Source organism: Convolutriloba macropyga, chromosome 15 (genome assembly GCF_964194025.1).
Source record: "Convolutriloba macropyga chromosome 15, txConMacr16.3, whole genome shotgun sequence".
Lineage (NCBI taxonomy): Eukaryota > Metazoa > Xenacoelomorpha > Acoela > Convolutidae > Convolutriloba > Convolutriloba macropyga.
The window spans coordinates 22,677,890-22,690,091 of record NC_134482.1 but is presented as its reverse complement, the minus strand read 5'-3'; the positions used below and the strand labels follow the sequence as shown (position 1 = coordinate 22,690,091).

At 35.4% G+C, this 12,202-nt stretch overlaps 2 protein-coding genes across 2 annotated transcripts in view; both read right to left on the bottom strand.

The window, feature by feature from the left end:
- The window catches only part of LOC142354029 (contactin-4-like), a 330,197-nt gene that overhangs the window by 301,909 nt on the left and 16,086 nt on the right, over positions 1–12,202 (bottom strand). The window lies entirely within an intron of this gene.
- LOC142354115 (flotillin-2-like) overlaps positions 1–12,202 on the bottom strand; it is a 33,832-nt gene that overhangs the window by 9,273 nt on the left and 12,357 nt on the right. The window contains exons 3-6 of the mRNA XM_075406384.1: positions 4,289–4,521; positions 1,879–1,998; positions 1,182–1,396; positions 165–492 (exon numbers count right to left, since the gene is read on the bottom strand). Coding sequence (XP_075262499.1) covers positions 165–492; positions 1,182–1,396; positions 1,879–1,998; positions 4,289–4,521 — 896 coding nt within the window. The remainder of the gene's footprint in view (positions 1–164; positions 493–1,181; positions 1,397–1,878; positions 1,999–4,288; positions 4,522–12,202) is intronic.

Sequence of the window (12,202 nt, the reverse complement as noted above, 5' to 3'; positions counted from 1 at the left end):
TATTCTTTCCCACTATGAGCCCCAAAAAGTATGGTTTTCCTATTTCACTATATTTAAGGTATCTGGGAGTGGAGTCTAGAATGGGAACTCCCAACTTTGAATCGTGAGCTTTAACAGAAAGGTTTGAGTTGTTATTGACTGACTTGATGGTTTACTTAGATTACCTTTGTGATGTCTATGCCAGTGAGTGCACTGACTGCAGTGGGTAGAGTGGCAGCCATTCTGCTAATATCAGCAGTGGCTCTGTCATCTCCGATGATTACAACCTCGTCCACCTTCCTCAGGGGAGCTGCAACTTCAGCCGCAATCTTGGGCAGACATTCGAGCACAAGTGACATCTTGGCTGCCTCTCCGTACTGTTTGTATGCATCTGCCTTCAGTCGCATCATCTCTGCCTCTGCTGATCCAATAGCGAGAGTCGCAGAAGCATCAGCCTCTCCTAACATCTTGATCTTGCCAGCCTCAGCTTCCGACTTCTTCACTCGCACGAATCTAAACACTCAACTTGCCAGGTACTACATGTAAAATATCTGCATAAGGTACCTGATAAACCAAACTCCATTCAAACGTCGATTGAAAATCAACATTTGTATATCTTTTAACATTCTGTCTTCACTTTTTATACGATGCTCTTTGATGATTGACTATTATCAGAAGTTATACATGTATATAGGAGTTGGCTGGCCGCCCCCGAATTAAATGACTACCCTTTAAGGAGGGGCTTTCCTTTAATTGAAATATAAAAAATATAAAGCTACAAGTATCACACAATCAAATTCTTGTTAGCACACGTTGTGGTATAGGTGCATCGACCCATAAAGTATAAATCCATATCGAATTGATGTTTAGATTTCAGCATCAAACGCTTCAGAGTTTATTTATTTATTGATGAAAAGCACTAAGTTTGTTTCTGCCGATCTTTTTAAGATATACTAATCATTCAAGAGCAAACTCAATTTACACAAAATGGACCACAAGAGTAATTTTTGACGCGGTCAACAAAATTTTTTCACGAGATGTGACCAATTAACGCTCCCGTTCAAGGTTATATAACACAACTCATTGAAGGGACAATACAACAAAATATTAAGAAGTGTAATTATTTACAGACAAACTATGTTTTAGTTGTCTTTTAGTAGTATGTTGCTTGGTACCAAGGTGAGATGAGAAGGAATACTAACTTTTCTGCTTCAGCGAGTGTCTGCATTTTGAATGCCTCAGCCTCAGCTGGACTCTTGACAGTTGCCTCCAATTCCTTCTCCCTCCTTTTGATCTCCTGCTCTTCAATTGCAATCTGAGCCCTCCTCTCCACCACCTGGATCTCTATCTCCTCCTTCTTTATAGCCTGCTTCTCCTTCGCTGCTTGCAACTCATACGCCAACTCTGCTTGCGCTTTCTTAACACAAGTTGCACAACTCATTTCGAGGAATGATACAATCTGATCTAATGTGGACTTTGTCACAGCAACATAATATTAAAATATCTTTCACTTCTTATGAATGTGCGCAAAAAAGTTTCACATTCGGCTCTTCAAAACTATCTAGTCCAATGGCGTATTAAATTAATACAAATCTTTGTTATCAAACTTTGATTCGGAATCAAAAGTTTTTGCTCATTAAAAGTTCAAGGAAGTGTTTGTTTTGTTGAAGAATTCTTCTAGTCCAATTCGACATTCAAGCTTTTTAATTACACCACCAAAATAGTTAAAATCATCACCAGCGCCAAGAAAAGCACTCGGACATTGTTCTAGTTAACAGCCGCTAAACTAAAAGCAAATGAGATGCGTTAGGCGAAAAAATATGAAGGATTAGAGAATATGAAAATTATTGAGCGGGCGTGGGGAGATGGTGGTGGGGTGGGGGGTGGGGGGGGACTGACCTGAGTGTTGACCTCCTTGTCGTACTCAGCCTTCTTCATCTTGTATTCCCTCTCTGCATCTGCCACTTGAGTGTCTGCCATAAACTTCACATTCGTCTTCTCCTTCTCACACTCTGCCTCCTACTCAACACAACAAAACAACGAACTACAGCACAACATCAAACAGAAACTTACCAGGTATATTGATGGAAAATAGCCCGACATTATTCCGGCAAGTCCGATTTTGGATGAAACGAGCAAAGAAAATGCGTTTGGTTCTTTTTGTCGCAAAAATGACCAAAATTATCAAAAGGCACCTGTTATTTTGATTAAACTTGGTAGCTCGGTGTACTCCTGCTCCCTAATGAGAGCATTAGCTTCAGAATTTGAAACAAGCAGTACAAACTTTATACTTAATTTGTCGCAAAACCAACTGACTTACGTCTATATTAACAGGAGGGTACATTTGAGTCATTCACTCAACGCAGCGCATAAACAAAAAACTTCTCTCGCTCAGAAAAAGTCGGTTCACACGGCAACTTTGCTCACTTTCACTATTAGGTCAAAACGCCACCTGAACAAATAGTACTTCCGGTAAAAAAAACATAGCCCGAAGAATTCCGGAAGCGACTCGAAGCACCAAAACTTCACAAAAAGCTGAAGCCATTACCTTTTGTATTAAACCATTAACTCATTACCTCCCCGGGTCTGATCTAAAAATCGGTGAAATTTAAACCACTGTCACCAAGAGAAAGAAAATGCAGCAAAATTTTATTATTGAAAACGTTTGGTAACGTTAAAAAAGTCTGAAATTTTTAGGATGGTCAAAAAAACTGATAGCCTGACAAAGCCGACAGAACCATCAATTGCCCTCAGATAATTAATGATTCTAATCTCAAAAAGATCGCGAAAGAAAACGTCAGATAAAAAAGACAGGAAGGTCAAAATTATTCAAAAAAGAGTGCTCAAACTTAAGAATAAGAGAACCACTACAATTAGATTTCTAATCACGGCAATTAAGACAAAAATAATACATGATTCTTCCTTGTTGTATATATGCTAGACAACATGATTTCATACTAATTCAAAAATTAAATTAATAGAAAAACAAAAGCAACAGAATAATATTCAAAGGCAAAAAGTAGAAATGTTGGAAAAGACTTTCTAGCAAACTCTCTGTACTGCCTTATTTTGAATTAAATCAATTGCAAACCGAAGAAACCAAGATCTAAGAAAAAGCTGAATTCATTCAATTTTTTAACAACTGAAAAAATCAATATAACGAATATAAAAGTAGGTGCCAGGACAAAACTAGAATGATACAAACAAGAATGTGAGAATATGGACACAATGCTAGGAACACCATAACAAAAATCCAACTTGCTGAACAGAATAAAACAAGAAAAAGCAGAATTCAGACATACGTAACAATGAAACATTTTGCAGAAAATTGGTCAAAAAATATTTAAGACTGCATTTATGAAAAAAATTTATCTGTTTTTTCAATCAAAAACTTAACACTAAAAAATGATTGAATTATTATTGAAACGAAATTAAAGTCCCCCATGTTCCCCAAAATACTGTTTCTAGTAATTAAAAGCAAAATACAAACAAAAAACAAAAAAATCGGCAAAAAACTACGAAAATCGGATTAGCAAATGTACAATTTTATGAAACAAAATTACATCGAGGTAGAAAGAGGCATTGAGTATATGAATTACCAAAGGGAAGTTGCCATATTAACTGATTGTTAACAAAAACAGCTAAAAGATCCAAAAATGAAGAAATTTAGAAAAAAAGCCAAAAATTAACTAAAAAATCAAGAAATATGTGCCAATTTTGCATTTGAAACGCAATTTCAGGCTATGCAAAATACTGTGCTATCAATTTCCGGGGTTTACATTTCAACATTGCATCTATTAAAAATTATTTCTACAAAAAACCAAATTACAAGCAAAAAAAACTAGGCCACTTAGACGAAAAAACGGCAAAAACGGTTATCTATATGTGCCATTCAGTCAAAAACTACTTTTCAATGTCAAAAAGTCATTCACTAAACGCAGCGCATGATCAAAAAACTTCTCTCGCTCAGAAAAAATTAGTTCACACTGTAATTTTACTCGCTTTCGCTTTTAAGTCAAAACATTGTCTGAACGAATAGTACTTCCGGTAAAAAAAAAAACCTTAAGAAAACCAATACTCCTCTTCGAGTCGTAAAAACCTTGAGAAAACCATTACTCTTCTTCGAGTCGTAAAAAACCAAGATCACCGCAATATACCTCCGCTTAGCTTACAGCTTCGCAGCTATAAAAAGTTATGTGACGACGTCTGACAAAAAGGAGCATCAATACGATCCAAACTCCTGGGATCGTAAAAACTAATGTGACCGATATATTCCTTGCTATCGCTTTGCTGCTCTTAATAAACATACCCTGATGCCCGCATCTCTGTCAGCTTGAGCGACACCGATGGCCGCATCTCTCTTAACAATGGCCGTCTGAGTTCTGCCAAGTGACTTGAGATAGTCCACGTCATCGTATACATCCTTGATGGTGAAAGAAAGGATCTCGATACCCATCCGACACACATCAGTGGTCGCCACGTCTCTCACCAACTGTGCAAACTGGACTCTGTCCTGGTATATAGCTTCCACCGATAGAGTTCCTGTAACATTTGGCAGTAATTAAAAGTACCCGGATATAAGTTATCCACGTTGACATGCGTAAAATTCTGTGGAAGCTCCCAATTTAACGTGATATTGCCCAGCGGAGACCACTCGTTTGCAAGAAAGGGAACAGTTTAGAACCAGATAACTATCGGCCCATCGTAGTCACCCCAAATTTAGCAAAACAAACTCTAACGACTATTACTGGAGCAAATACAAAACAATTATAACTTAATAGCCTCATTAACAAAAATCAGTTCGGTTGTCCACAAACAAAATTGTCTAAGAACCAAATTCTTTTCAACTTCTATAATATTTATGCATTATTCCTTTTTGGGCTATGATTTACTTTACCTTAGATGTGGTTAATTAACAAATCGTGCACATAATGATAAGTTTCAGAATCACCAATAAAACCACATGATATTCTCTCCTCCATTCGGGTCAATTTAAGATTTTCGTTGCTGGCTCTCATCTAATTGGAAAAGACCAAAATGCTTTATGATTGCTCCCCTATCCTTATTAGCTTCGATTGAAAGATAAAATAGCTCCCCTCTATGAGGGTCAATTTATTACTAATTATTGCACGAGACAGCAGAACACGCAAATTGTAGCTAACCCGCAAATTACTGACAGAAAATGGCTGAAACATTTGGTCTAAAACTATTGAGCACCATTCAGGCTGATATTTTGCAGCTAAAAATACCAAAAATTGCAAGCTCTTTCGAGATCAGATAGCAGACAACATCACTAAAGCCACAATTGGACTTAAAAAATGCGTTTTGACATCAATTTCGCTTATATTGCCCAAATTTTTGTTCCTCAGGCATAACTTGACTTTTCAAGCGCATTATCTATAATGTTTGATAGAAAAGTCACATTTATATCTAAAGCAGATGGACGGTCAGACTTTGATGATGGAAGATGTCTCCTGATCATTGATTTCTGGTTACACTTGACTTGAACAGCTGGCGATAAATCAGCTTCTGAACAAGCATTTAGACACGAACTTGATCATAGCTGATATAGCATCTCGATTCTATTCCAGAAAACAGCGTGGTAACTATATGTAACCTTGGTACCAAATAGAGCGCTTTATTTCATAATGAACTGCAATATGACACCTATTTGCAATAGTTTAGAGGAAAGAAAACCCAGAGCTAAGATCGGTTCTGCTGCCAACCATACTAAGGATTCATCAATGACTGAAGTATCACTTCCCTCACCGAAGCATAAGTCAGTTTCATTTCTACATACCCCAAGCGCTTCCTGAATTTTTTCTGAATATCTTCCGATGTGATACATTTCAAGGATCCGAGAGATCTTTAAATTTGCCTCCTTCCAAATGGTTGATCTGTAATTTTAGTAGCTAAAATCTTTAGAACAAATTAACTTTTTCATCAAACTTTTTTTGTACTAATTGGGGCATAAGTGACCCGATGAAGGTGGCCTTGAATTAACCACAAGATAACCCAACACCTTAGCCGGAACAACTAACGATCAGAACAGCTTGAACCCGAGAACGGCTACTTGTCACTGATTAAACACTTTCACCCAAATTTTCTGTTGTCAAATTCTTTCCAGACCCCGAACAGTTCTCCGTTGGGGTTCGTGTTCAGAAACAACTAGTTGCGATTCACTTCACCTCTGAGTCGGGCATAACCGATGTTTATTCGCACTCCCACGCTTATTTCTTTGCAAAAATCCCTCTTTCTGTACCATATTTATGTCTGCTTAAATTGATCCTGTGCTCGGCAAAAGACCATCATCTGGGTATCATTTAAAGTGTGACCCAGTCCTCTAATTGTTATAATTGCCCGTAACGTTCAGCAGAAAAGTAATGGCCGGAGCGGATCACCTTGCTGAACACCGAATTAATTTTGGAATTGTGAAGTTACAAACCATTGCTTTCACGAAAATGAGTAATGATTTTTTTTAGAAAGCAAAGCTTTTAACTCGATAGAATTCTATGTTTTAACGAGATACCAAAGTATGGTTCTGAGGGAGAGTGCAAGAAGTCTTATTGTTTACTGAAATCTTTTCTTGTTGATAGAAGACAGTGTGATCAAATTTGGATCAATAATAGATTGGATTGTACTGAATCGCGTTGTTCCATAAGCAACAATTTTAGCAAGAAGCGTTTCTCAAGTATCTCAAACTTCAAAACAGTTCAATATCAACTCAAGAACTAGTTTGTGCTCGAAACAGAACAAGAATTTTTATTTTGCACGTCTAAGTCGAAATAAAACATCTAGAGACTAATGTTTTATTTCGACTTAGACGTGCAAAATAAAAATTCTTGTTCTGTTTCGAGCACAAACTAGTTCTTGAGTTGATATTGAACTGTGTTGAAGTTTGAGATACTTGAGAAACGCTTCTTGTCTTTGGGCTCAAGGGTTTATTGTCAGATTTGAAAGACAATTAGATCCAATAAGGTACACCATCTATCATTCAACGTTTACTTAATATTTATTTAATAACATAGAAGCAAGTTAAGGCATAAAAAATTGGTTTATTAAATAGTTCATCAAATGGACCCAAAAAAGCCCTCGATAATGTTGGTCATGGCATTTTATAGTCCCAATAAAAATTATTTAGACTGAGTGGACCTCTTTTTCCTTTGTTTCAAAGCCATCTGAAAGATAGACAACAATGCTTATGTATAGAAAACTTTCTACTGATACTAGAGATGTTCTAAGTGGTGTTCCACAGGGCCAATTCTTCAATTCTGGGCCCATTATTGTTCACTTTGTACATCAATGACATGAACAAAATCTGTGATAAGTTCAATGTTCAATGAGTTTAAGTTTCAATGTGGCTTCAAGCTAACAAATTGCCAATGAAAAGGCTAACAAATGCCAGATAATATTATTTGGTAAACAATCCCCACCTCCCCTCCAAATAAAGTGAAACCCTATCACCCAGAGCAATACACATAGATATCTGGGTCCTCCAATAGATAAGATGTTAACTTTTAAGAGGAAAATTGACTGTTTGTGGCAAGATAGCAAAACTAATTGTGTTAACTTGTAGGCTTAGACATTTTCTTCACCATCCTCCTCTTCTATTAAAATTCTACGATTCTTACATTAAGACAATCATTCAATATGGTGTCCTAATTTATGGCTGCGCAAAAACACAACTGAATAGAATTAAACTTCTACAAAAAGTTTCTGCGTACTATTGCTTTAAAGGGCAAGCATGAAACTGTTCACTGAATGTTGACTGAAAAATTTTGGACGTATGTGGACGTATTCGAAAAATGTTTTGCGTAACAAGAATAAATTGAACCCCCATAGTTTTACAGATTATTTTTGAGACATGTTCCGGGAAAGCAACGCGTGCAAAATGCCGCGGTGATCTAAATTGTACAACGTACTTGTGATAGCCGGCGTACTCAATAATGTACCTATGAGTATCATTGATAATCAGGAGTCTACTCACGGCTTTAACTATCTCATCTTTGATAATCAATTACTTAATCACTATTAAGTAATTGAAAAGTAATTACTAATTACTACAATCAACTACCTAATCAACTTAATTTTCTAGAAAGTTTCTTCAATTCTTTTCGTTGGCTGTTATGCTACTACCTTGGCCTTTCATTGGTCCTGGTTACCTGACTGGGTGGGAGCGCTGAATGAGAATTAGAACCCTGTGGGCGCTACGCCGCCCATCCTGAAGACTTGTTGGGCTTTAATGGAGGGGAGTATCAAATAGGGGCTGAACAGATCTTCACGCAATGTTTGTTGGACCATAGCATCTTCCCTATAAGCCCATAGGCTCCTAGGGAATGAATTTCTTTCAATTTGAATAAAACCAAATTTTTAATATTCAAAAATTTTAAGTTTCATCATTTGTATGTTGACATTCTAATTTATTTAAACTATGATGTGGTTCTCTGAGAACAATCACTCACAAGCGCTTTTGCTTACAGAAAGTCTCTTTGATTCAGATGCCAATAAATTGCTTTCGGATAATATTCATTACATGTTGACCTCATCAGGGAAATGCAAAATTATTATTATTATTAACATTATACTAAGCTTATAAAAATAGGGATATTGTTTTAGAAACTTCTAACGCAGAACTTCAAAAAACATAACTGTAACGTAACTGTTTTTTACAATTCAAAAAATTTGAATTATATTGGAGCGCTGTCTTTTTGCGACTCGAAGAGGAGTATTGGAGAAGTCCTTTTTCTTAATCACTTTAGTTGGAATGAATTTTGAAGCAGGAAATGAAACACGTGAAAAATTTTAGAGTGGTTTGGGTGCTCAACAGAAGTGAAGAGGGGAGCGAAAAGAGAGTGGTTTTTTGTTCATTCCGCTGTTTTCGAGAGAGCGAGAAATTGAGGTGTGAAAAAAATTGTAAGCAAGCGAAATTTTGTGTTCACGTGCTGCTTTTTAAAACCTTTTTTTGTTATTTTTTTGGTTTAGAAGTCTTATTATGATATTGTGTGCTCTTTAAGGTTGCTTTAATAGTGGTTTGTAGGTTTTTGGTCATTAGTAAGAATTTTATACCATTTTGCTTGTTTTTCAGCTATTATGCTGAATTTTAGGCGAATTTTAGCAATTTTTTGGCGTTTTGTTTTCTTATATTGCTTTTTATGAGCTTTGAATAGACGCATGTTAGTTACTGAGTCTTTAGATACCAAGTAATTACATTTTCTTAGGTTTTAAACAATTTTTTTTGTTAAGAAAAATGACAATAAACTGAAACATTTTTAATTATTCTTCTTCATTTTTTTTCGCTTTTTTCTTAACTTAGAGAAGTTTCTTAGCCTATTCGGTTTTTCTATTGTTTTGGAAGTTTTTTAGTTTTCTTTTTGCTCCATTTACGTTTTTTGGCTCTATGTGCTCTTGTGAAATCAAAAAAGCTTATTTTTTCCAAGATTTCTTTCAAGTTGTTTTTATATGCTCTTTGTGTTCAAGTTTTTATAGCGTTTGGGGATGCCTATAGTCCAATTTAGTTGTTTTTGATGCGTGTTGATGATTTTGATTTCAGTTTTGAGTCATTTTAGTAAAGATAATTGAGTAATTTTTATGAAGATGTTCGCGAATTTTTGTGATTTTTTTGAATTTTTGCTGGAATCTTCTGATTCTGCTTTTTGCTGCTTTAGTATTCTAGCTTTTGATAGGAACTTTTCTAGAGGTTTTAATGGAATATACTTAGAGCACTTTTCAATGACAGATATTACTAACTTTTCTTAATCTCTTTGCTTTTTTTAATCAATTTTATTGGAGTGATTTTTGAAGCGGGAAATGAAATGAGTAAAAAAAATTTGAGTGATTTTGGCGCTGAAAAAATCTGAAGAGTCGAGCGAAAAGGGAGTGGTTTTTGTTCATTCAGCTGTTTTTAGAGAGCGAGAAACTGATGTCTGAAAAAATTATCTCTAAGCGAGCGAACTTTTTTCACGTGCGGCTTTTAAATCCAGTTTTTTCCAACTTTTGATGGTTATGAAGTTTGATTATAATATTGTATTATCTTTAGGCTTGTTTTGAGAGAAATTGAAGTGTTCAAGTAGGTAATTTGAGTTTACTGCTAATTTGGAGTATTTTGATAAGTTTTGCTGATTTTTAGACAAAATTTAATGGTTTTTTTGCCTGTCTTTTTTTGTTTTAATGCATTAAGTGGTAATCGAATAGAAGCTTGTTACGGGAGATATTTTCTGTTACCAACTGACTAAAGTTCTCTCGGTATCAATTATTTTTTTCGTGGGAAATTTGGTAGAAAAATTGAGAAATTTTAAACCATTTTTCTTATTTTTTGGAGTTTTTTCTTTTATAAATCTTAGAAGTTTCCTAGCCTATTATGACTTGCCCATTGTTTTGCGAACTTTTCATTGCCCTAAGTGCAAAGGAACTTTACTCGGTTTTATGCTTCCTTGTACTATTAAAAAAACTCATTAAATTTTTCTATTTTTTTTGTTCAATTTGTGTTCGAATGCCGTTTCTATTCTTCCTTATTTTTTATGGCATTTGTGGACGTTCGGGGTTCACAATAGTTGTTCTATTTATTAAGTCATAAGTATGGGAAATTTTTTACTTCGATTCGTTTCCGGAATTCTTCCGGCTATGTTTTTTTTAAGATCTGTTCACATATTTTCATGATTTTTGAAGTCAAAGTGGAGTAGTGATTTTGGTCACGCCGAAACAGGAAATGGAGCGAAAAAGCGAGTGGTTTTGCGACGTGAATTTTTTTCGCTCTAATTTTAAAGTAGAGTGAGAAAACGGTGTTTGAAAAAAATTCGGTTTCTCGGTAGCGGTTTTTTGTTCACATGCGGCAATTTCACTCTGATTTTTACTGTTTTTTTTGGATCGGATTTTTTTCTAAATGGTTTTCCCAATCCATTCACAGCTCATTCTAGGCCTAGTTTTCTGTTTGAATTAAATTTTCATTTCTCGCTAGTTTTCTCAATTCACTCATAGTCCATTCTAGGTCTAGTTTTTCTGTTTAGTCAATGAAACTTCTTTGAATTGTACGTTAGTACTTGTCCTGCTATGTTTTTATTATTCTACCGCAGTTAAAAACCGTTCTCATAGAAACTTCTGGATTTCACAATGTATACTTATTAGGGTTTGTTTACCATGATAGGGTCTGGCTATACGTTTTATAACTACTAAACTGGTCGTATAAGTTATTATGTCAAGACTTGAAATTTGAACGATATCAAAAAGTGAAATTTGAAAACAACCATTGAAGAGCGCATTTGAAACAAAAATAAGCAAGAAAAATGCAGAAACGGCACGGAAGAACTCCATAGACGGAAAGGTAGCAGGATTAAAATACCTTTTATTTTTTATTAGGAAAACCAACCGAACTTTAGGTCGCTCTATATTATTATTACTATTATTATTATTAGTATTATTATTATTAATAATACTTCCACAAAACTGTGAGAAACTCTTTCGTATTTTTAGTTTTAGGTAAGTTAACTCTGAAAGCTCTCGGTGATGTGCGACAGCAATTACATAAGCAGGTCAACGTCCAAAAGCATGGCTCTGACTCGCTGAAATAAAATAAAAGTAATTCCAAATAATTTTGAGCAAATTAGGACAATTTTTGATAAGAGCGATCAGTACCAAAAGCAGCCAAGAGTAACACATAAAGATACATTAAGCATAACCGACTAACATCGGTCGAATTGCTCTCAAACGACCGGCGAGCGGTCGGCTTCGTCAGTACCTAGCCACTGTTTAGTGAAGTTATCTTCAGCTTGATTGAAGGGGCTTTGGATTAGGGTAATAGACGATGACATCACGCCATATAACAGCCGCTGAAGTGCAGCATCAAAAGAATTAAGGAGAGAGAGAGAGAGAGAGCTTAAACGTGAGCGAGAAGCAAACAAACGCCAGCCAACACAGACAGAGCGGGAGAGAGCTAGCAATCTTTTCCATGATGAGATTCGACTCTACATTTTCAAGTTTTCTAAACTTGTTAGTAACTAAATCATATAGAAAAAAAACTGAAAGTGCGAAATTCCAAAGAAAAGTTTCCACATTTCTTAAAGAAAATGTTTATAAAGACTTTTTGTCTCTGTTTTTTTGTCATGTAACCCATCTGCAAGACTTAAAAAGCTTTGATGACCTGTAATGATCGTTAAACTCAGAAAAGAACGAAAAATTTAAAAAATTTTAAAAACAATTGCAAATTTTAACAAAATCTTGCTAAAATTCG